General features: G+C 43.7%; 1 protein-coding gene across 13 annotated transcripts in view; it reads right to left on the reverse strand.

The window, feature by feature from the left end:
* NIPAL3 (NIPA like domain containing 3) overlaps positions 1 to 25,325 on the reverse strand; it is a 49,484-nt gene that overhangs the window by 22,923 nt on the left and 1,236 nt on the right. For 10 of the 13 annotated variants that reach the window (XR_014231593.1, XR_014231594.1, XM_082342403.1 and 7 more), the window contains 4 exons: positions 22,885 to 23,217; positions 5,573 to 5,641; positions 3,793 to 3,964; positions 1,158 to 1,217 (listed from right to left, as the gene is read on the reverse strand). Coding sequence is in view for 11 of the 13 variants with exons in the window: in XM_082342403.1 (XP_082198529.1) it covers positions 1,158 to 1,217; positions 3,793 to 3,964; positions 5,573 to 5,641; positions 22,885 to 22,977 (394 nt within the window). In the remaining 2 variants the exon portion in view is untranslated. Of the gene's footprint in view, positions 1 to 1,157; positions 1,218 to 3,792; positions 3,965 to 5,572; positions 5,642 to 22,884; positions 23,218 to 25,161; positions 25,185 to 25,325 lie in introns of those variants that run through there. The other 3 variants (XM_082342407.1, XM_082342406.1, XM_082342405.1) reach the window with 2 other exon arrangements.

Consider the following 25,325-nt stretch of genomic DNA (forward strand, 5'->3'; position numbering starts at 1 on the left):
TCCATGCCTCCTTGCTCTCATGTCCTGCTTCCTCCTTTACTCATCACCCTCCAGCTACACTGGCCTTACTGATACCGGACACACCAAGCTTATTCCTGCCTCAGGGCCTTTGCACCTGCTGCTCCTTCTAAATGGAACACTGCCCACAGACCTTGGCATTGGTAGTCTCCTTAGTATCAGTTAGGTCTGGGCCCCACCTCTTCAGAGAGTCTAACCCTGACCAGTCTAGGAAAAGCATCCCCACATCCCCAGTGCCCCAACAAAAAGCATTCTATTTTCTCTGAAGCACTCGCTAAGATCTAGATTATTTTATTTAGTTAGTTATATAGTTAACTTGTTTACTGTATGCTCTCCCTTCCAACACACATATACATTAGACGGTAACCTCCATGAGAGTAGGATCCTCATCTGTCCTACTGCTATATCTCCAGCACCTACAACAGAGGGTGGCACTCAGTAGGTAACTTCTTCCCCACTCCTTGGGTTTCTATGTGGAGGAAGCTCCAATGGACTGACACTTCTGCCTCTTGCCCCACTGGTCTGCATTTCTCGACTGAATGGAGTTAATCTATCGAAATAATTTAAACACCCAGGCTCTGATCTTTTTTTCTCCCTTCTCTGCCCCAGGATATGTATGGCAGTAATTCAGGATAAGTGTTCCATTCTGTAAACCCAAATATTTCCTTGGGAGACTGGCCCAAGGTCTAGCTGTGGGCTGGAGCGCATTGGGGGAGAGTGTAAGCAAGTTCATGTGGCTGCATGTTCTAATCTAGCTTTTATTAGTAATAAAGCATAACTTCTGATCTCCTGTATTTGACTTCCTTGCTTAGTTCTCACTGTTTTAAAACTCAGTTAGGGAAAGAGGGTGCCTTTTACTGGGCCTCCTAAAATCCCAGCAGTCGATGTTCAATAAATATTGATTGAATGGAATAAATGAAAGCCCATTTAAAAAAGTTGCACAGATGGTTCTGATGTGTAGCCAAGTTTGGGAACCATTGATTAAAAAACCCAGCTCTCAGGACCCTGATGAGGGTGGGATACAGAACCACACTGGGGAGCAGGAGACAAAGGATCTCTAAATTGGGGTGAGCTGGTTTTATAATGAAAAAAAGCACAAGCATAAAAATTAAGAACAGAGCTCAAATTCATGAACTTACTCAGAAAGTCTTTAGGTTTCCATTTTTCTTTGATGAATATGATTCCTATGATGGCGCTGGCTATAAAAAAAAAAAAAAAGCACAGGGAGAAGAGCATTGAGGCTGCCATCAGTCAAATGGAGTCCCTTCGCCAGTGCCCTTTGGGTTGGCTCATCTGCACTGGAGCTTGCCTAAGCTCTCACTCATGCTCCCAAGAGCTCAGTCTCTTGTTATTAGAAACAGAGGCTCCTCTCTGAGCCTCCCTGAGGATTTCCTACAAGGCCAGGAACACCGGGGGTTGAATACTTGCTGTGTGACAGGCAACTTACACAAGTTATTTCTGGCGTGTTTGCTCTTTGAGGTGGGCACTGTTATGATTCCATGTGAAAAATGGGGACACTGAAGCTAAGAGAGGGAAAGGACCCACTCAAGACCATGCAGCTGGCAAGGAAAGGCTGGGCTCAAACCTAGGACTGCTGGAGGCCAGGGCTCTTGCTCCTTCAGAAGGCAATGTCTACCTCTGACATTTCCCCCCTGCTTCTTTTCTTTTCACTCCCTGACTCTTCCACGTTTGCAGATGTACTGAAACTTTCTTGTGACTGTCCTAAAGGATGGGGCTGGCATTCACCGTGAACAGACCTGGGTTACTATCTCAGGTCTGCCTCCTCTGGCTGGGTAACCCGGGTAGGTCACTTCACCTGAGAGTCAGTCTCCTAGTCTCTGAAATCGTGTGCTGCATCCAGCCTTCACCAGCTTGCTGAGGGTTAATAGTCAGGAAACCATCGGTAGCTTGGAATCAGCGACAGTGTGGGTATTTATACCCTTTACATCAAAAACATTAAAAATCAGGTCTTCTTTTTCTTCCCACTTTTCTGTCCCTTCCCTTCTTCCCTCCCTCCCTCCACCTCCTCTTTCTTTTCTTTTTCTTCTCCCATTCTCTCGAGTTGGTTTATCAGCACATCACTGAAAATACCTACTTCTCAGAGTCATAGGGGTAATTAAATGAGATAATATATGCAAATCACTTAGTACATGCTCAATAACTGAGTTATTATTATTATTATAAAAGTACCTGGAACAGTGACTAATAAGTAATAGGTACCCAATAAATGGTGATTATTATTTTAATATTTATTTTTAATATTATTTGAATATTAACTTAAGAAACTCTAAGAGCCCCTTAATTTCTAGGGGATGATATGTGAAGTCCCATCATTATAATTCAGCCCATTTTTAAGAATTTGGTTATTTGATCCTTATTAAAATTCAAAGACTAAGATTTAAAGCACTTAGTCATTCAGTCACATATTCCTCATTGTCAATAAAGGTTCTGAGAGCCCCTTGGATAGATGAGCAATGGGCAGAGGACAAACCTAAATACCTGTTGGGGCTGGGCAACAACACAGATGTAGAAAGTGGGCCATATGTAAGACAGTAGAGAGAAGCTGAGACTATGGCAGACAACTTGCCTCAACTAAAGGCACTCAAATGATATTTTGAAACGATACTGGGTGGGAAAGAACACAGCATGCCTGAGGACCTCAGTCATCTTGTAGGCTGCCTGTTTACCAACCCTGGTCAGGAAAAAGAGGGGCTTTCAATAAATAGAATCAGGGAAAGCAAAGAGATTTCCGCTCCTCTGCCAACTCCTAGTAATTGGTAATGACTGCCTGAAGCTCTGAGAATTCTGAGGGCCCATCCAGGCTCACTATGATTGATTAGTGATGTCTGCCTTGGGTACTGCAGGGGCACATAAATGCCATGCATATGCCATCCCTGGTATTGAAGAGGCCCTCTTAATTCCAGGAGGATTAAGACTCAGAACATGATTTTCTCCTTTAAGAGCAGAGAAGAGCTTCTCGGCACTGTAATGCTTACCAGCAAGATGGAAGGAAACAATTCAAAGCAAGTTCACTGTCCCTGCTCCTATGTACAAAAAACTATTGTTCACTAATCTACTAACATCTTTTATTTAAGAAGAAAAGAATTTTTTTTCTAATTCTATTTTATTTGTGACTTCATGGACATTAAAACTCCTTTGTCTTCCAGTTGGTTCAAACGTTCTGAAACACTGGTTCAGTGATTACAGAAATCATAGAAAAATGGCAGATGAGAAAGTTAGTGATGTTTTAAAAATGGTATCAGTTGATGTAAAAAGATCAGAGAATAAGCTGAATGTGCATTTCTTAGAGGTGTGAAATACCTGAACTCTGAAAGCTTAGTTTATCTTGACGGTGTTAGGATGAATGTGTCAAGGTTTATCTTCCTTCTGCAGTAGAAATAAAAAGCAATTCTGATAAACTTTCCGAATCTTAAACAGATTCTGGAGGCAGACAGCCAGTTTGCATCCCAGCCCTGCTTCTCGCTAGCTGTGTGATTTGGGGAAAGTAACTTCACCACTCTGTGCCTCGGTTTCCTCATCTGTAAAATGGGGATAATAACAGTATCTCCCTCAAAAGGCTGCCAGGAAGATTAGAAGAATCACTATCTGTAAAGTGCTTAGAGCAAGTCCTGCTGAGTATGAAGCCCTTTGTAAGTGTTAGGTATTACTAGCAAAGCAAAAGCTGGTTTGGTGAGTCTCTTTGATCCTGGCGGTGACCTGCTCACAGAGGTGGGCAAGTCCCAAGGGAGGGGCGGGGTGGGAGCTGGGTCTTACCTATCACGGAGACGGCGCTGAGGGGCACAATCAGCGAGAGCGGGGCGAAGGCGTAGGAGGCAAACACGCCCAGCTCGCCCAGTAGCATCAGGAACAGGCCCAGCCACCATGTCTTGGTCTTGAAATAGGCCCGAGGGTCCTTGGAGCCCGCGAGGCGGATGTGACAGTACTTCTAGAAATCCGAGAAAGAATGCGATTTGTCCAGATCTCCGGGGAAAAGATGCTAAGATGCACGAATCCTAAATCCACCCCCTACTTTTAAAAATAGTTTGGGGAGATCTGTCAAGTTTTTTTGGAGTTCTGACTCAGACAAGAGTAAAGCAGTAGTGATCTAAATCTTAGGTTGCTATTCTGAGACAGTAGTTCTCAAATTGGCTGGGAAGCCTTAAATTCCCTGGGAAGCTTTGAAAAAATACATGTGTCTGGGCCTCATCCTCAGCGGGCAGATGTGGGTGAGGCCTGGAAATGTGCATTTCTGATGCACCTCACAGGCAACGAGCAGTCTGGGGTGGGAGCCATGATCTAAGGACCCCCACTTTAGCCTGGCCCCTGGGTTGACTTTTCCCTCTAATAGCAATGCCCAGGAGTCCCCGTGTTCAGTGTGCCCACTTGGACACACTCCTTGCTGTAGAAATGCTGGCAGCTCTGCTGGGCAGCTCTGTGGGTGCTAGTGGACCCTGCCCTCCCTCGGGTGGATACTTGGCCCAAGCACGGACAATATTCCTGGTTCTGGACATGTGAACTTGGGACACAGACCCTGAGGCAGTGACTAAGGAGAGCCAGAAAGGCATGTTGACTTAGAGGGTCAAGGCTGCCGTGTGGGGAGGATCTTGATGAGGAAAGCAGGTGCGTAAGCAGAGGTGCTGGTCTGCAGAGAGAAGAGAGGGACCCACACAAGGAGCTAAGAGACCACGCAGCCTCGGAAACACACAGAAACACACGTGTGCGTATGTGGGAGCAGCGTGTTCACGTGCCTGCTCCAGAGGGGCAGAGCGGCTCGCCGAAGCTGGAAGCTGTGCAGCGCTGGGGGAAAGCGTTGGCCAGTGTGCTGTGGGATTTGTCCTGCTGGCAGGTGTCAAGTCTTGGACTGGGTTTCCCAGAAGCAGTCCCTGAAACAAGGGCTGGGGAGCAGGGAGTTGATTTGGGAGGTGATTCCAGGAAGCATAAGTCAGGGAGTGGGAAAGTGAGACAGGGAAGGGAGGAGGATCAGGGAAGGGTGCTTTCACGGTGAGTTAGTGCTTTGGGCAACTGGGGCTCAGTCCCTCTGAGAAACCCTGTGAACTCCCCCTCAGAACCATCCTACCCAAGGACGGGGGCCTGGAGCATTTATCCACTGACTCCCATCCCCCACTGGTTGAAGGCTGCCCCCAGGGCATTAACAACCGCCACCAGCACCCAACACACACAGCTGGCTTCCCAGCTGCACCTGCAGCCAGTGGGGCCAGTTCCCATGGTGTCATCAACTGGCTCTAAACCACAGCTGCCTGTGAGCTCAACTAGGCCGAGGAGTTGTGGGGCAGGGCGTCCACATCAGCTGCTCCAAGGCGCCCCCCAGAGACCTTTAAGTAACGGAGAGCACCGTCTTCATAGTTGAGGGGTGATGGGGGATGAAGCGGGGGCAAAGAATCAAGGGAGATTCTGGAACAACCTAAAAGGTATTGTCCCAGCCCTGGGATGGAATAGGCAATGTCCCCCAGAGAGGAGGCAGCCGGGCCTGCACCAGATACCCTGGCTGTCGGTTGTATCTCTGCCCCAGGCAGTGCTGGTGACTGAAACGTACCTGGAGGTTAAGCGCAATGCTGACCACAAGGTGTCCGAAAATCGCCAAGAGGGCGCCGATCAAGTTTTCCTGTAAGGAAAGTTCACAGGAGCAGACATGAGCTGGGCCTAAGCCAAGGGGCCCCAGGACACATTTGAATCCAACTGTTTGTTGTCCCAAAACAAAACCAACCACATCCATCACAAAGCCACGCCCCCCAGACCCTCTATTGGAATTTTTCTACCCGAGTTTACTCTGGCTGCCTTGCTGGTTTACAGAACACAGCTTGCAATGGGACACTACCAGAAAGCACCATCCTTTGTCCTCCAGTCACAAGGACTTGATAAGGCCTAAATCTGCTCTTCCAGTCCCCTTAATGTATGGACTTGGTATGGTCTTGCGCATAAAAGCAATGTTCAGAAGTCAGAATTTACAAGAAAAACACAGGCGGGGATACTATTTGCCATCTAATCAGTGGAGTCTTCCTATTCCCAGAGGGTTCTCAATGAGACTCTTTTAAGTGGCAAAGTTGCTTAGGGCACTTTTAATTATTTAATTTGTAAAAATTTAATTTACGTCACCTTAAGAATGAGGTTCAGATTCTTTAGCACGGCATTTTTTTTTTTAACTTTATACAATGATTACCAAACGTATATTCACTGTAGAATAATTAGGAAATATAAATGAAAAGAACAATAACGCAAAAAGATAAAAAGCCATGTGTCACTCTAAAACCCCCAGAGATAGTTACTGCAAACATTTTGGGTTTTGTAAAAATTTTTTTCTGTCCATGAATTTTGATGTCAATGGCAATGTTAATTTATTTTTATAAAAATAATATTATAATTTGTTTTATAACCTGTTCCTTTAACTAATATATTATAAATACATTCTCTTGATAGGCATATCTAATTCACCATTTTTAATAAATGTCAAATAACTCACCATTTGGATGTGCCATATTTTCTATCATTGCTTCTGTATTATTGGATACTTAGGCTATTTCCTTTTTTAAAAACAATGCTGTGATCGAACATTCTAGTTCATGCATTTTTGTGCACTTATGAGGATTATTCCCTTGGGATAAATTCTTAGAAGTGGGACTGCTGGGTCAAAGTGTAAGTGGCCCAGCATTTAAACCACACTATGTTATGTCCTCAACACACCCTCCAGCATTATCCCGCTAAACACCAAAGGAATGCATCATTTTAACCAAATAGGAATCCTCTCTTCCCAGCATGGGCTTTCCCAACTCCTCCTTTGCTCAAGAGTCTCCTCCCACGGGTTTGACTATTTAAGATACCCCATATGGGCTTCCCTGGTGGCGCAGTGGTTGGGAGTCCGCCTGCTAGTGCAGGGGACACGGGTTCGAGCCCTGGTCTGGGAAGATCCCACATGCCACGGAGCAGCTGGGCCCGTGAGCCACAACTACTGAGCCTGCGCGTCTGGAGCCTGTGCCCCGCGACGGGAGGGGCCGCGATAGTGAAAGGCCCGCGCACCACGATGAAGAGCGGTCCCCGCACCGCGATGAAGAGTGGCCCCCACTTGCCTCAACTAGAGAAAGCCCTCGCATGAACCGAAGACCCAACACAGCCAAAAATAAAAAATAAAATAAATAAATAAAGTAGCTATAAAAAAAAAAAAAGAAAAGAAAAGTGCTTTAAAAAAAAAAAGAGGGTTGGTCTTATATATCCTCATATTAAGATACCCCATATAAGTGGAATCACGCAGTATCTGTCCTTCCGTGACTGGATTATTGCCTTAGTCAATTTGGGTTGCTATAACAAATATGATAGACTGGTGGCTCAACAGACATTTATTTCTCACAGTTCTGGAGGCTGAGAAGTCTAAGATTAAGGTGCTGGCTGATTCTGTTCCTGGTGAGAGCCTCTTCCTGGTCTGCAGATGGACACCTTCTTGCTGTGTCCTTACATGGTACAGAAAGAGAGCTCTGTCTTCTCTCTCTTATAATGGCACTAATCCCATTTATGAGGTCCACCCTCACAACCTAATTACCTCTCAAAGTCCGCATCTCCAAATACCATCACATTGGGGATTATGACTTCAACACATGAATTTGAGGTGGGGGGGAGGCGAGGCACATTCAGTCTAGCACTTATTTCACTTAGCGTAATGTCCTCAAGGTTCACCCATGTGGTGGCATGTTCCAGGATTTCCTTCTTTTTTAAGGCTGGGTAATATTCCATTGTAGTATAAACCACATTTTCTTTCTTCACTTATCAATGGACATCTAGGTTGTTTCCACTTCTTGACCACTGTCGATAGTGCTGCAATTAACAACAGAGTACCAATATCTCTTCGAGATCTTGATTTCAATTCTTTTAGATCCTGTCCAGACTCCTGACTCATAGAATTGTGAGCAGTAAAATGGTTGTTGTTTTTAGCTACTTAGGTTTTCAGGTGGTTTGTTACCCAGCAATAGTTAACTGATGTGCTTTCTTTTTTTTTTTTTTTTTTTGATGGATAGGAATCTGAGGATACTAATGTTCTCATCTTTTTATTTTTTTTATTTATTTATGGCTGTGTTGGGTCTTCGTTTCTGTGCGAGGGCTTTCTCTAATTGTGGCAAGTGGGGGCCACTCTTCATCGCGGTGCGCGGACCTCTCACTATCGCGGCCTCTCTTGTTGCGGAGCACAGGCTCCAGACGCGCAGGCTCAGTAGTTGTGGCTCACGGGCCTAGTTGCTCCGCAGCACGTGGGATCCTCCCAGACCAGGGCCTGAACCCGTGTCCCCTGCATTAGCAGGCAGATTCTCAACCACTGCACCACCAGGGAAGCCCCCTGATGTGCTTTCTTAGTGGACCAACGTTGCTTAACGATCCAGCAATTTTTGGCTGGGACTCAAGATGTGACTCTATTCCAGACATTTATTAGTGGGTGGCTTTGATCGTCCATCTGATTTGAGTATGGATCACTCTACTGCTTGGTCATCTCCCCCCTTTTTTGCTCAGTTAAGGTATTTTAATGTCTTCCCATCTTAATGCCTGGCTCTAAATGCTCTTTAAGGCCATTCTATGAAACCAGAATATCTTTATTTAATGTGTCACTACCTTTTTCATTGAGACAAATTCAAAAATCATAAAAGTCAGCATTTTGACGTTTTTAAAGTGTACCATTCAGTGTTTTTTTTTTAGTATCTTCACAATGTTATAAGTGATGCCATTGAAAATGGTGGAATAGAGAACTCCAGGGACCCATCCCTCCAGTAAAACAATGAATGAACTGGCAGACACTGTCTGAATCAACTTTTCTACAACTCTGGAGTCTAATTAAAAACTTATAATAAGAAGGGGAAGGCTTGGTGAAGAAAGAAGCAGTTGCTTTATGGTCAGAGAGCAATGTGGCATTTTAAATTGCCTGCCAACCATCCCTTACACTCCAGACCTATGGCAGTCATGAGGACACAGGGAGCAATAAGGACCTTATTTTTTAAAAATTGTGGTTGTGATTTAAAATAGATAACCAACAAGGACCTACTATATAGCACAGGGAACTCTGCTCAATACTCTGTAATAATCTAAATGGGAAAAGAATTTGAAGAAGAATAGGTACCTGTATATGTATAACTGAATCACTTTGCTGTACACCTGAAACTAACAAAACATTGTTAATCAACTAAACTCCAATATAAAATTAAAATTTAAAAAAAAATTGAGGTTGTGGATTCCAACCTGTCTGGCAGCTCCCTGAAGGAACAGCACAAGGGCTTGCCTTTGTTTTGCCTGACTTGGAGCAGTACCAGGGCTGGGGGGTCAGCTTCCGAGATGCTTTTGCTGAAAGAATTTAAAGTCACAAGTATTGGCTGCAGCATCCTGAGGCAAGGGACAGCACTGGGATGAACAATACACAGAAGGAAAAGCCTGAGCAGGAAGAGGTTGGGAAAGAAGATATGGGGGTGCGGGGTGGAGAGAGAGAGGGCTTTTAAAAGCTCTGGTGTATCCTGGGGAATCAAGACTATTCATATACCCAGGGCTGGATGCGTGCTCCAAAAACACTTGAGAAGATGCTAAGCCTTCACCTCAGGTGGCCTTCAGGCTGGGCAGAACAGCAAGGAAAAGTTAAGGCAGAGCTGTAAATAGACTGGTAAACGATGGAGTAGTGCCCCAGCACAGAGCCAGTCTGCAAAGACTGGGAGAGGTTTTTTTTTTCCTTTTTTCCTTTTTTTGGCTCTAGGCGTTTAAGGAAACTATCAAAACACAAACTGACCACCAAGCTAACAGACACAGACTTGGATAGGCCACACACAACAGAAAACACAGACTTCACAAAAAAAGTTGAGAAAAATCACTAAACAAGCAAACAATAAGAAACCACAACAAGCAGCAACAACAAACAGGGGGCCGGGTGTGGATCTGATTTCCGGAGTTGCCACATAATCTTTTTTTTTTTTTCTTTTTTTTTTGGGCTGCGCAAGTCCTAACCACCGAACAGCCAGAGTTGCCACATAATCTTGAAAATGCCCAGATTTCATCAAGTTGTGCCATACTGATATCTAAATCCAGAACATTTCTGTCATTCCTCAAAGAAACCCCAAACCCACTAGCATTCATTCCCTGTTTCCCCTCCCCTCATTTCCTGGCAACCACTAGTCTATTCACTGTCACCATGGATTTGCCTGTTCTGGAGATTTCATATAAATGGAACTCTACAATATATGGTCTTTTGTGGCAGGCTTCTTTCACTTAGCATAATGTTCTTAAGGTTCATACGTTATAGCACGAAACAGTACTTCATTCTTTATTATGGCCAAATAATATTCCATTATATGGATATACCATATTTTGTTTATCTGTTCATCAGTTACATGTAAATTATTTCCACTTTTTGTCTATCATGAATGTTGCTATGAACATTGGTGTACATCTTTTTGTATGAACATATGTTTTCAGTTCTCTTGGGTACATTCCACTAGGAGTGGAATTGCTCAGTCATATGGTAACTCTACGTTTAACTTTTTGAGGAACTGCCAAACTGTTTTCTATAGTGGCTACACCAAATTACATTCCCACCAATCAAGGGTTCTCATTTCTCCACATCATTGCCAACACTTGTTATTTTCCTTAAAAAAAAAAAAAATTATGATAGCCATTCTAAAGAGTGTGAAGTGGTATCTAATTGTGGTTTTGATTTGCATTTCCTTAATGACTAATGATGTTGAGCATCTTTTTAGGTATATATTGGCCATTTGTTTATCTTCTTTGGAGAACTGTTTATTCAAATCCTTGGCTTATTTTAAAAAATTCACATATAATAAAGTTGACTATTAATCATATTAAAGTATACAATTCAGTGGCATTTAGTACATTTTCAATGTTGTGCAATGCTTTGCCTATTTTTAAATTGAGTTGTCTTTTTATTATTGAGTTGTAAGATTTCTTTATATGTCTGGATACTAAACCCTTGTCAGATATACGATTTGCAAATATTTTCTCCTATTTTGAGGGTTATAGTTTACTTTCTTGACAGTGTGCTTTGATGAACAAAAGTTTTTAATTTTGATTAAGTTTAATTTATCTATTTTTTTCTTTTGTTTCTTGTATGGTTTTTGGTGTCATCATTTTAAAAAATTGTTGTCTAATCCAAGGTCACAAAAATTTGTACCTATGTTTCTTTCCAAGAGTTTTATAGTTTTAGCTCTTTGCTCCATTTTGAATTAATTTTTTTTACACGGTATGAGGAAGGAGTCCAACTTCATCCTTTTACATGTAGATATCCAGTTGTCCGAGCATCATCTGTTGAAAAGACTTTATATTCTTTTCCTATTGAGTGGTCTTAGCACCCTTGTCAACAATCAATTGACCACAGATGTATGGGTTTATTTCTGGTCTCTATATTGTAGTCCACTGATTTGTACCTCTGTCCTTATGCCAGTACCACATTGTTTTGATTACTGTAGTTTTGTAATAATTTTTGAATTCAAGAAGCATGAGTCCTCCAACTTTGTTTTTCTTTTCCCAAGATTGTATTGGCTAGTTGGAGTCCCTGGCATCTCCACAGAATTTTAGGATCAGTTTGTCTCTAATTTCCCTTGTGATTTCTTCATTGACCATGGGTTAATTTTCACATATTTGTGAATTTCCCTCTTTGCTGCTGTGAATTTCCTTCTGTTATTGATTTCTCATTTCATCCCGCCGTGATCAGAGACATGCTTATATGATTATTTGACATTTGTTTTGTAGCCTAACACATGGCCTATCCCACAGACTGCTCCATGTGCATTTGAGAAGAAGGTGTATTTTACTACTGTTGGGTGGAGTGTTCTATAGATGTCTGTTAGGTCTAATTGGTTTATGGTGGTGTTCAAGTCTTCTATTTCCTTGCTGATCTGCTGTCTAGTTGTTCTATCCATTATTGAAAATGTGGTATTAAAGTGTCCAACTATTACTGTTGAACTATTTCTTCCTTCAATTCTGTCAATTTTTGCTTCATGTATTTTGGGGCTCTGTTAGGTGCATATATTTTACAACTGCTATATCTTTTTGATGGATTGACCCTTTTATCATTATATAATGTCCTTCTTAGTCTCTCATAACAATTTTTGTCTTAAAGTCTATTTTGTCCAATGTTAGCATAGCCACTCAAGCTGTCTTTTGGAATATTCCACTGTGAATGGAATATCTTTTCCCATCTTTTTACCGTCAACCTATTTGTGTCTTTAAATCTAAAGTGTGTCTCTTGTGGACAGGATATACTTGGGTCATGTTTTTAAAATATCATTTCTACCAATCTCTGCCTTTTAATTGGAGAGAGTTTAATCCATATACATTTACTATAATTACTGATAAGGAAGAACTTCTGCCATTTTGCTATTTTTTCCCCTGTATGTCTTATGTCTCTTTTTATTCCTCAATTCCTCCATTACTGCCTTCTTTTGTGTTAAATAGATATGTTTTCTAGAGTACCATTTTAATTCCCTTGTTATTTCTTTTACTATATATTTTTGAGTTATTTTCTTAGTGGTTATACTAGTGATTATAATTACCATCTTAATTTCAGTAGTATACAACAAAACTTTGCTCCTGAGACTTCCCTGGTGGCGCAGTGGTTAAGAATCTGCCTGCAGGATTCTTATGCAGGGGACACAGTTTCCCTGCATAAGACATGGGTTCAATCCCTGGTCTGGGAAGACCCCACATGCCACGGGGCAACCAAGCCCATGTACCACAACTACTGAGCCTGCGCGCCCTAGGGCCCATGTGCTGCAACTACTGAGCCTGAGTGCTGCAACTACTGAAGCCCACGTGCCTACAGCCCATGCTCCACAACAAGAGAAGCCACAAGAGAAGCTAGGGCTACTCTTCGTTGCGGTGAATGGGGTTCTCATTGCGGTGGCTTCTCTTGTTGCAGAGCATGGGCTCTAGGCGTGCAGGCTTCAGTAGTTGCAGCATGTGGGCTCAGTAGTTGCGGCACACGGGTCCTAGAGGGCGTGTGCTTCAGTAGTGGCAGCACATGGGCTCAGTAGTTGTGGCCCACGGGCTCCAGAGCACAGGCTCAAGGGTTGTGGCGCATGGGCTTAGTTGCTCTGCTGCATGTGGGATCTTCCCGGACCAGGGCTGCATTGGTAGGTGGATTCTTAACCACTGCGGCACCAGGGAAGTCCCAGCCTGAGTTCTTTTTACGTGGCTGGCCAGCTCTTCTACTAGAGAGAGCTCAGCCTTTGGAAACTGACAGACTGGGTTTGTTGTATATATTAGAAATAATCATGACAGCGATAATGACAAACAACAGTATTTATTGAGCACTTACTACATGCCAAGTATTATTCCAAGTACTTCATATATATTAACTCATTTAATCCTCATAACAACCCTATAAGGTAGGTAGTTTTATTATCTAATTTTACAGTGAGGAAACTGAGGCACAGAGGGTATGAGGTAGCTGGTAAGTGGATGAAGCAGGACTGGAACCCAGGTAGTCTGACATTAGAGCCCATGCTCTTAACTATTATGTCAAGCTATGGAATATTTAAAGCTCTAGAACAATGCCTGACACAGGATAGGTATTCAATAATTAGTAGCTATTACCAAGGGCTGGGGAATTGGTTCTTCACTCAAAGGTTCCTAGGCTAGTGCAGAATACAGACACTTTACAGAGGAGGGAAGAATAGCATTCCAGACACTTATTCACTTATTCAGTGCCTAGTGTGTGCCATGCACTGACTGTCAACGTGCCATGCGCTGTCCCGGTCCTCATGTAGTATATATTAAACACCTGATTATTTTTAAGCACACTTCAGTTAGAGCTACCTAGGAGAAGCACAGAGGTCTGATCTAGTGTGTGAGAGACCCAGGATTAAGGGAAGTCAGGGAAGCATCTCTGAAGAATGGTTTCAGAGAGAGATCTGAAGACGTAGAGTGATGGGGGTGGGGAGGAGAAAGCCATTCTACATCCCATGGGAAGCCCCCATGGTGGGAATGAGCATGGTGCCTTTGAGGAATGGAAAGAAGGTGATGTGGAGGGACAAAACCCAGAGGGAAATGGGCTCAAAGGCACTGAGAGGTAAAAGGGGATGTGTGTGTGAGAGCCTGAGGACCAATGAGGGCTTCTATATAGCTGGGGCAAGGGTCCACGGAAGACAGAAGAAACCTGAGTGTAGAGGGATAAGGCTTAGGGGTGGGCTGGTCAGATTGGGAGGGGGCTTCTCTACTTCAAAGGGTTTGGATTTGGGCTTGGAGATGATAGGGAGGCTCTGAGTGATGTCATTAGGACTGTCTCTAAAAGAGAAATCAGGGTAGCAAGGTCTAGAAGGCCATATCCTTCAGATTGGGGGGCCCAGAGACTCTCTTCTACAAAGGTTTTGCTGATACTGACAGTTTTAAGGGATTCAATCACCATATCCTCATTTCCATCTGTGCCCTTTGCTAGCTTCCTATAGTTCCCCTTTCTTACTTTTCTCTGTAGCTTCCTCCCACTTTATCAAAGAAAGGCTTGTCCTTCACTCATGTGGAATCTTACTCTGGTACATTGGTTGTAAAACCACTAAGAAACCAAGGGGAATTTTGAAATTTTGTTTCCTGGGAGATTTCTTTAGTGATAAATGCCCATTCTAGGAATTGTTTTCTCTCCCTCTCTCATACGTATTCCTGTAAGCCATGACAGATATCAGAATGGGATAACTTGGCCCTTGTTAAGATATTCTGAAATCAGAGAGTCTGATTTAACTGACGTTTGTACAATAAAGACTAGCTTTGTTAATTACGTTACACCTACAGTTCTAAGTTTTGACAAAAATATATTCAAGCAAGGGATAAATACATGTACAAATATTTATAGTAAATATTTGCATTATATTCTAGAGTTAAAATATATGTACACATATATGTATTACAATACAGTAAGGGCAAAGGTGTAGTAAAATTAATAATATTTCAATTTCCCCAATCCTTTCTGGATATATGAGGTTAACCCAATGTGCCTTTAAGTGAAAAAAGTGACCGGCATAATTGATCATGCTTTTTTGGTAAACTTCACGGAAACTGTAAAAGCAAAAACAAATCCTGTTCTAAATGAAGTGTGTCTAGTACGTTGCTTTGAACAAAAATGAATGAGGTCCTAATCATATTGTTAGCTGACAGGTCAATAAAACTAGTTTATCACCACATGATTTTTAGCACATAACTTGGAAGGAGTTGAAAGAATTCAGTGATACTGCTGTAACAATACTTCTTCCATTCGGGGTACATGAAGAGGCTCAGCACTTCTAGCCATAAAAACCAAAGCTTGCAACAGGATTGATGCTAAACTCTATCTCATTCTACCAATTAATAATATTTACCTTGAACATTGAAAATCAAGTCCAAATCTTTTCAGATACATTTTTCTAATACAAAGTTATTTTTGTTCAATAATAATGATAAGAATTTATACTGCATTAACCAATTGCTTTTATTCAATTGTATAAAAAATTCTGTATTGAATCAATACCTATGAACCTTATATCAAAGGAAATTTTAAAAAAGAAATTTGGTTACATACTCTACATTCTTTCTTGTAGAGAAGTATGATAGGTGTCCGTAAAAATTTTAAGTGTTGAAAGACAGACACATATAAACAAAGAAGAACAAGAGTGTTTTTGCTCGCCACCTAATTCTGCAAGGATTAAGCTGTAATTTGTTGCAGTCGATGACCAACAGTACGCTCTGAATGGAAATTAAGACAATGACAGGATGCTCTGTGCTTGGATAAGCAGGCCCCTTAGATAGTTAGATGCACATCTCAGGAAGAATTTTAATGATCCCAGATTCTTGCATCTTCCCACATGAAAAAAAAAGCACTAAATCATTAACTTGAGATATCTTTTCTCTGTGACTAGCAGTAATCTTTTACCAAGATGTACACTTTACCGCATGTATTTCCTAGCCAAAAATCCCATACGTATAAACTGGTTTCCCCCTCAACCTCTTCAGAACAGCTTCCTCAGAGCTACTGAGCGTCTGTCTCCCAGGGTATAGTTCTCAGTAAGGTCTCTGAAATAAACTTAAGTCACAACTCTTAGGCTGTGTGTTTTTCTTTAAGCTGACACAATTTGGGGATAAAATTCTGTGGGGAAATGGAAGGGAAATATAAATTCAAGAAGGAAAAGGAATGATGTAAACTTTCCAACTGTTAAAGAAGAGTCTTTTCAGAAGTCTGATGGTAGGGATCAAGGGGTCTTTATATTCTGGGGGCTTTAGTTAAGTATGTGTAAGAGTTAAAAAAAAAAGAATTTAAATGTGTCAGGAATCACATACTTTGTGAATAGTTAAACTTGTAATCAAAAGTTTTAAGTTTTAGATGTCAATGAAAAGAAAGTGTGAGGAAATACACAGTGTTTCCTTAGAGGGGCAAGTTTGAGGACCTCAAAGGAAGCCCTTCACTACATGTGTCTCCTAAGGATTGAAAGCAAGGACCTCAACCTCATGGGAGGCAAAGAACTTGGGGCCAGGCAGGCACTCTGCCTAATAACTCAGTTTACCTACGCTAATGAGTAAATTGTTACAAAGCGTTAAGTGGCAGTGATTTTGCAGGAACTGCCTTCGGCAGGTAGGAGACAAAAAGACTCTGGCTGCTGCTCCAAAAACACTTCAAAGCTGCTTTAACGCCTTAGTGGGAGACAGGGGAGAGCTGGAAACAGGCCCCAGGAACTGTGTAGAAACGGAGACCTGAGCGGGGGCTGTTCAGAGGACAGCTGCAGGTTCAGGGTAGGCAGGCTGCTGAGGTCTGCTTCACTAAGCCTCGGTTCCGCTCTCTTCTGCTAGCTGGGACGACGATGCCCCTCTGTCAGAGCTGGTGCATGAACTTCTTGAGATCATTTGGAAGAAACACTTAACTCAGTAACTAAGAATTAGGGTGAACCATAGAAATTGCCAATATCCAACCAGTTTTGACCTACAGAAGTGGTAGTTTCTTATGGTTCGACCTATAACTGATAGCCACTACATTATTATTACCCAGAGATACCAAGCTGTCCTCTGATGAGACTGAATCCACAAGGCTGCTGGAGAATGTGCTGTGAAATGTGACATAAAATGGAGTCATTTAAGTCAGGATTTTAAAATGGGGCTGGGGGGCTTCCGTGGTGGCACAGTGGTTAAGAATCCACCTGACAATGCAGGGGACACGGGTTCGAGCCCTGGTCCGGGAAGATCCCACATGCCACAGAGCAACTAAGGCCGAGCGCCACAACTACTGAGCCTGCACTCTAGAGCCCGCGAGCCACAACTACAAAAGCTCACATGCCACAGCTACTGAGCCTGCATGCCACAACTACTGAAGCCCGTACGCCTAGAGTCCACGCTCCGCAACAAGAGAAGCCACTGCAGTGAGAAGCTCGCGGACTGCAACGAAGAGTAGCCCCCGCTCGCCGCAACTAGAGAAAGCCCGTGCGCAGCAATGAAGACCCAATGCAGCCAAAAATAAATAAATAAATAAATTTATTTAAAAAAAAAAAATGAAATGGGGCTGGGAGGCCATTAAGGAGGTGGACCTTGTATATGTCCTTACCGGCTGGAGCCATGAACTTCTGAACCAGGCCAAACCATGAATACTCCAAGGACTCTGCAAGAATGCTTGCGGCTTGTCACAGTACCAAACTGCCCCCCTCCACCCCCCCAGTGATGGCCTGAGCGCTCAGTCACGCTTAGCCAAGACTAGCTTCTCCCTCCGACTCCAATGAAAATCCCTTGTGATGCAAACTTCCCTTCTTCACCCTTAAAAGCCCTCGACTTGACACCTGAATCTGTGTGCCGTGAACTGTAATTCTTGGATCCCAAATGAACTCTTTTTTTTATAGTAAATCTTGAAATCTGGTAGTGAAAATCCTTCATCTTTGTTCTTTTTTGTTTTTTTTTAAACTTTGGGTTTTTATTTTTTTATTTATTTATGGCTGTGTTGGGTCTTCGTTTCTGTGCCAGGGCTTTCTCTAGTTGCGGCAAGTGGGGGCCACTCTTCATCGCGGTGCGCGGGCCTCTCACTATTGCGGCCTCTCCCGTTGCGGAGCACGGGCTCCAGACGCGCAGGCTCAGTAGTTGTGGCTCACGGGCCCAGTTGCTCCGCGGCATGTGGGATCCTCCCAGACCAGGGCTCGAACCCGTGTCCCCTGCACCGGCAGGCAGACCCCCAACCACTGCGCCACCAGGGAAGCCCCAAGTGAACTCTTTTTGCTTGATTACTGCCTCCTAAGTCTATTTAGGTCGACAGTGTTGCTAACAACTCGCCAAGGGGAAGTAAAGAGATGAAGACGGGAAACAAGCAGCTGTGGCCACACAGACAAGTCAATGCTGTTTCAGGGAGGAGGCCGTGGAGGGGTGAAACCAGGAAATGAAATCGTGAAGCTCACAGGGATAAACCAGTCTAAGCATCAAAAACAAGGTTAAAAGGTTACTGTAATAATATTTATGGAGCATTTATATATTATATCACAGGTATTATATATATATGTCAGGCATGGCACTAAGCCCTTTCTACGCATCACCTCTGAGCCACAAATAACCCTATGAAGTGGGTACTACTATGAGTCCTATATTTAGCACACAAGTTGGAAGGAGTTTAGAGATGAACGAAGGAAGACTCAGAGTAGTTAAATAACCTGTCCAAGGTGAGAATGGGAGAACTTAAAGCTAGCTAGAGGTCTGACTTCCAGTTTCCTGATGAGAATCTGTCTCCCACTGTATTCTCTGGGGTGTCCTTCAAAGGTGGCAAAATAAAGAAAAAAAGATCCCCACCTTGTAAGGGCTACATTCTCACTAATGACACAGGAAGCTGAGGTTTCTTTTAAAAGCCATTACCTCAAGCATATTAATCTCCACTCATAACGACTGGCTACAGACACAGTTAGTAACAGTGCAATATAACTTCACGCCCTTGCATCCAAGGGTTTCAAAGGGCTTCGTCAACGCTAATTATGCCCCAAACCCTTGTAAAGTGGTGACTGGTTCAATTTTTTTTTTTTTTTTTTGGTTCAATTTTATGAGCATCTAAAGTCAAGCAAGGAAGCTACCAGCAGCCCAGGGGTTACACAATTTGAACACACACCTACCAGCCGCCCTCAAGTGCCTGGTGGAGGGCAATTCAGAGTTGAGGCGACAACCAGCAGGGCTCCTGACATTAAGTTCCTCCTCCAAACCTCAGCACTGGAAACTGTGAAATGGTGGTGTCCAGGTCTACTGGCAGGGAGGGAGGAGGACAGCAACGGGAGCCTCCAGCTCTGGACACTGCTGGGAGACTTCTCGACCCAGCATGCTCTGCTTTTGGCTGAGAAACCACCCGGGGGTTTTCACCAAAGTTATTCAGAGTGTTAAGTGCTCATAAGTACATGCGGACGGCTAACCCAGGACAGGGATTCGATCTTGGGATCAATGACTCTGTGCCTTACAAAAAGGTGCAGATTGAAACACCGGTGCTCCCACTGAGGGGCAGGTTCAAGCCATGGCTCCAACAGACCCAGCCATCAAGGGAAGGGGGCAGCAGACCCAAAGTCACTTCCCTCTCTGCTTCAGCTTACCAATACAGATTTTGAAGACCAGCAGACCTGGGCTGGGGTCCTGCCTCTGCCACTTACTGCTGTGTGACTTCAGGGCAATCACTCTGAAGCCTCAGCTTCCCCTCTGAAAAATGAAGCTGACTGTAAACCCTCATGTGATAAATATTAAAACAATTCTAGCTGCTACCATTATTATTTTTACAATTTTCATTTTTATCATCATCATTAGCATTAGCAACAGCTCTAAGGACCCTTCTGGCTCTGATATTCTCTGATCCAAGAATTGATCTTTCACCAGCTACAACTCTGAAAGAAAAGAAACTGTTTGCAGAAAAGCAGCCAAAGGTCGCAGAGGCAGGAAACCTTGGATATTGGTATCCAAGTGAAACCTCAGCTCAGATCTCCTGTTCCAGCGCCTGCTTTACATCTGCCAACAACAGCATCTACTTACATACTGCAGTGACAAGAAAAGACAGTGTCATCACTTGCTATTTAAACTGAACTCTCATAGTCCCTTGGGCTTAAAATGCTAACAGTTAAGTATAAACTGCATTCTGGCTTGCTCTGAGGGTTACTCATATTCAAATGCAAGGGATGCAGCAGGCTGGCTAACGGGCTCTGCTACACCTGTGACCTGGCTTCAGGCCAGCTCCCTGATGTTTACCTTCTCCAGCAGGTAAGGCATTACCTTATCCACGACTGCTATTTCGACACTTAATAGCCAGTACCAGGGAGAGAAGGGGCCTTGCAGAGTGCCCGGCACAATGTAGGCAAGAGGAAGTGGTGGATAAAACCAAGGGCTTTGGCAGAGCACAGGCTTGTTTCAAATTCCAGTTTTATGACCTATTGACTGTGTAGTGTTGGGCAAGTTAATTAACATCTCTGTGCCAGTTTCCTCATTTGTAAAATGGGGATATAATAGTACTTACCTTATGGGACTTTTGTGAGGATTAACACAGTCCCTGTTACAGTGAACACAACAAATGTTAGTTGCTATTACTATGATGATGATTACCATAGTAATTGTGAATTGGCTATAAAAGTGTGGATAAAGGACCTATATTTTCCTGCCAGGAAGACTGACAAAGGCTTCATGGAAAAGGTGATATTTGAGCTGGAGCTGGAAGGGTGGGTAGGATTACCACAGGCAGAAAACAGGGGATGGTGCAGGCAGCTTCAGTTCCCTTTTCTGTAAATTCAGGTCATCCTCATAACCACCCTATAGGATGAACTTAATGCTGATGTGCAGAGGAATTACATGATTTTCCCCAAGTTATAATGTTACAAAGTGATAGAGCTGGGACTGGAAGCCAGGTATCCCTGATTCCAAAGGCCATGCTCTTAACACCCTGCTGAATCTCTCTTTTTGTGCCAAATTCTGTCCTGAAGAATAGATACTTGTGGAAATGGCTTCCCCCCCACCCTTCTAGACTCCTTCAGGGAGGAGATATCTCAATTACCTACATAGCTCCCGCCCCACCCAGCATAGGCACGTATATGGCAGGTGCTCAGTTGAAAGACCTGTTTGCTAAATAGAAGAAAGTGAGGCCCGACTCTTGCAGGCTGAAGCAGAGCCTCCAGTGTCAGAGACCCGCAGAAATGCCGCCCCTCGGGCAGCTCAGCCTGTTGGTCTCACAGACCACCCTCCCCCAACAACCAGAATCCATTCCCTGCTGGGTAGGGTGAGGACGGCGCTGTAACTCAGGGCAAACTGCTTGTTTCTAACGCCATCCCCCGATCAGCGTGGACTTGGGGCCTCTTAATGTTTCCCCCAAAGGTAGGAGATGCCCACAGTGCATCAGCCACAAGCCCACAGTGTGGAGACACCATGTTTGCTGGAGGACCCCACCCCTAGCCACTACTGATTGGACGAAGGTAGACACCTGACCCAAGCTGGGCCAATCAGATCCTCCCTCTTTTGAACGTGTGATTAAGAGTTCTACCACCTTTCAAGCCCCACGGCCCTTCTTGCCCCTGGGTTCCATGAGCTACCCTGTAGCCTTATAATAATTTTACCTTTCCCTTCAGCGTCTCTGAAATGGATTTTTATTCCTTGCAACCAAAATAGCCTTAAAATCAAGGAGGAAAGAGACAGCTTCCCCTTAGAAACCCCTTCCCCTTCCCCCAGGCAGAATTAACTACTCCTTCCTCTGCTCTGTGCACCTTCATCTGTTCCTGTTTGTAACCACGAGACATTTCTGAGTCAAGCGGTGAGTCAAGCCCCTCCTGCATGCCTAGCGCTGGGCTACGTGCTTTCTCATTGATCCATGCAGCCGAGGAGGGATGAGGGATGGAGGGAGGTGTTGCTACCACCATCCTACCTGTAAGAGAAGCTCTGAGGGTTACCTAAGCCCTACGTCTAATCACTTAGGAACAGGTAGGGATTTGAAGCCTAGCCTTCTTGCCTTTATCCCCTCTGGTACTTCGGTCAGCTCATCACCCTTTGTTCACATGCCTATCTGCCACCTCAATTCTTAAGCTCTTTGATAGAGTCACTATGACTTATTTACCTTTGCTCTGGCATGAAGATATTTCTGTAATAAGTAACTGAATAAAATTTGTGATTAAAATGGAAACTTATTAGAAACCTCATCAGGGAGAGTGTTCTGTGTTTTCTGAAATTCTGTGTTTGTCTATTTGGCATCCATTCACCAAAAGGGCAATTATATTAACTATATTTTCTTATTTTCTGTATTCTTGATGCACTGGCATTTGTGACCTCGCTTGTTGGGGAGAGACTGCCTCTTCCAGGGCTATCCAATTCTTAGAGATAGCAAAGGGGCATGCTCTCTGGGATGTTCACTGCAGCATTTACAGTCATCCCAGATTAGAAACAACCTAAACATCCAACAATAGGAGGTCTTTCCAGCAAATTTTGATACAGCAGCTCAACAGATTACTGCGCAATCATTCAGAAAGCATGCTTTCAATCACTACTCAATGACGTGGGGAAATAGTCCACAAACAAGGTTAAGGGAAACAACCAAGAAACAAAACTCTCTGTACAATCTGATCCCCAATCTGTAATACCAGAAAAAGACAGGAAGGAAATATACAGAAATATGAACAAAGGTTGTCTCCGAGTAATGGAGCAGGTGATTTTTTTTAAAAAATCAAGTCTTCTAAGTGGGAATGAATTCCTTTTAAAATATTTCTCTCCCTTCCTATTTTTATGTATTTTAATGAACATTTCTTTTGATTACACATTCTCTTGTACGCGTGGAGGGTCTGCCTGTTTCTGCCAGCGATAGGCACGCGGACCCTGGACCTATCTGTTAGCCAATGCTGCACCGTGTTACTTTCTTGTTAGAAAAATATAAAATTCCCAAACCAAAAAAATAAAAGCTCTTGCCTTGTAGGAGAAGGAAGCCTCACTCACAGGGTCAGCACTGCTCGCGGGCGGGAGCTGCTGCAGCTGCAGGGCTGCTCTGTGGGCTCCGTCCATGGTGGTCTAAGGGCACATCCCACCGGGCCTGGTTCAGTAGCTGCAGCTGCTGCTAAGCCATCTTTCCTTGTGGGGTTCGCCTCCTTCCACCAGCCATCACTTTCCCATGTGGAAAGAGTACTTCAAGGCTCTTTTGGCCGATTTACAGCCTTTTCCTCATCTTCCCACAAAGACGTGCCAGTTTCTAGGTCTCTTCCCAGGCAGACAGGCAGGGATGCGTTTCCTGATTCTCGCGGTGCTCTAGAGGGTGGGGAAGAACATTAAAAATGCATGTACAGGGCTTCCCTGGTGGTGTAGTGGTTGAGAGTCCGCCTGCCAATGCAGGGGACACGGGTTCGAGCCCTGGTGTGGGAGGATCCCACATGCCACGGAGCGGCTGGGCCCGTGAGCCACAACTGCTGAGCCTGCGCATCTGGAGCCTGTGCTCCGCAACAAGAGAGGCCACGATAGTGAGAGGCCCGTGCACCGCGATGAAGAGTGGCCCCCACTTGCTGCAACTAGAGGAAGCCCTTGCGCAGAAACGAAGACCCAACACAGCCAAAAATTAATAATAATAATAATTAATAAATAAATAAAATTTTAAAAAAAATGCATGTACAATGAAACACCGAAACATTATCATCTCAAATAAAGATATGGCTCACCTACCTCAAAGCCTTTTCCCGGCCCTTTAAAAACCCCTTCCCTCGCCTCCTTTGCTTCCTTCCTTCCATCATATCCTAATTTAAATGCTACTTTTCTATAGGCTCCCCTACATAAGAAGTAGAACACTACCTACATCTACTTCTCCAGGACTCCAAAAAAAGAAAAAAATCCCACTGCCATAAAAAAGGAACCATCTACATTCTGATGCAGGAAAGAAAAAATGAGAAGAAAAGTTATCTCCATGGAAGATGGAAGAATTGTCCTGCTCCTGAGGGTCAGCCTAGCACAGGTGATACAACATTGGACCAGGAGGGGGAAGACCTAAGTGACCAGATCATTTTGCCTCTGGGAGTCTCAGTTGCCTCATCTGTAGAACAGGGGTAAAATGTGGCCTCAAGTAAAACCAGCAATGACGGTAATTCCCATTAACTTCATTGGACTGATATTTTCAGGGCATCTCAAGCTTTTCTACCAAATAGAGAAAGAGGAAGTACGCCCTTAGTGTTATGGGAAGCATGGCCAAAATACCTTCTGCAAGTGCTAAGGGTTTCTTTGAGGTCTTCTTATATTTAAAAAAAAAAAAAAAAAAAAAAATACAAATTTGGATTCTACTGCAAAGTCTATGTTTATTTTAATATAAAAATATTTAAAATTACTTTTGATCCGCCATGTGCTACCTGTTTTACCTTGGCCAAGTCATTTAACTTTTCAGCCAGTTTCCTCTGCTGTGAAATATGGATATTCCGTGCCCATGTGTTGTTATGAGAATTTGGTGAAATAATGCATATAAAATGTGTGCACAGTGAATGGTCAATGAATGTCAGTTATTATTAGTATAAATTTTATTATTACTGGTCTAATTATTTAATTTGCCTATGAATACACCTTTCTTTCTCTCAAGCAACGGGATATTTGAGGGCTTACTGCGTGCCAAACAAAGTCTCTGCTGTGCCTCAAGGTGTCAGAAAGCTGCCTCCTATCTTTCCTGTAGCTTCCAGTTCCTTCTGTTATCTAGCCCTAGGCCCTGGAATTCTGGTTCCTGGTGTGAACAGCACAGTCTTATGTTATAGGACTAACACTGAGTCCAGTATCTAGGAGACATCAGATGCAGGGCTTAGCACAGGGGCAGCACTTAGACAATGTAGCCCAGGTCTCACTTTGTCAAAGGGCCTCAAAGTTAAATGATTGCTGCTGCCTCTAGATGAGGTTATATGTTCAGTATATATATACCTGAAGTACACTCATCAGACAACTTTGTAACTCACATCCCATAACCAGACCTCCCTGACTATAAAGCCCTATGAATATTTGTTTGTAATCTTGTGAAAAGCGTAATTATTCTTCACTATACTTTTATGCCTTAGGAAGGAAGGGTGGCCCAGGGCTCCCTTGATCTCTGAGATCCTCTTAGAGTCTTTCAGCCTGGAGGTGAAGGGGCACTGGAGCACAAATTCTGGGAAGCAGTTTGCTGAATCCCCTGCTCCGTTGCTCCCTGCCGAGATCTAGCCCAGAGCCTGGCACGGTGACCTCCATACATACCTGCTGACTGGCTATAGACAGGCCTGTGAAGCACCTGGTGCACCGTGGCTGCTTCACGGGCAAGAAGAGAACGGCTTACTCAGGCCTAACCAACCACGACTCCAGAGATACAGCCCGTATAGCCAGCCCCGCCCACAACACGTCAGAGAGACCACAGGGATGTG

This window comes from Balaenoptera borealis, assembly GCF_965194805.1.
Source record: "Balaenoptera borealis genome assembly, chromosome: 1".
NCBI lineage: Eukaryota > Metazoa > Chordata > Mammalia > Artiodactyla > Balaenopteridae > Balaenoptera > Balaenoptera borealis.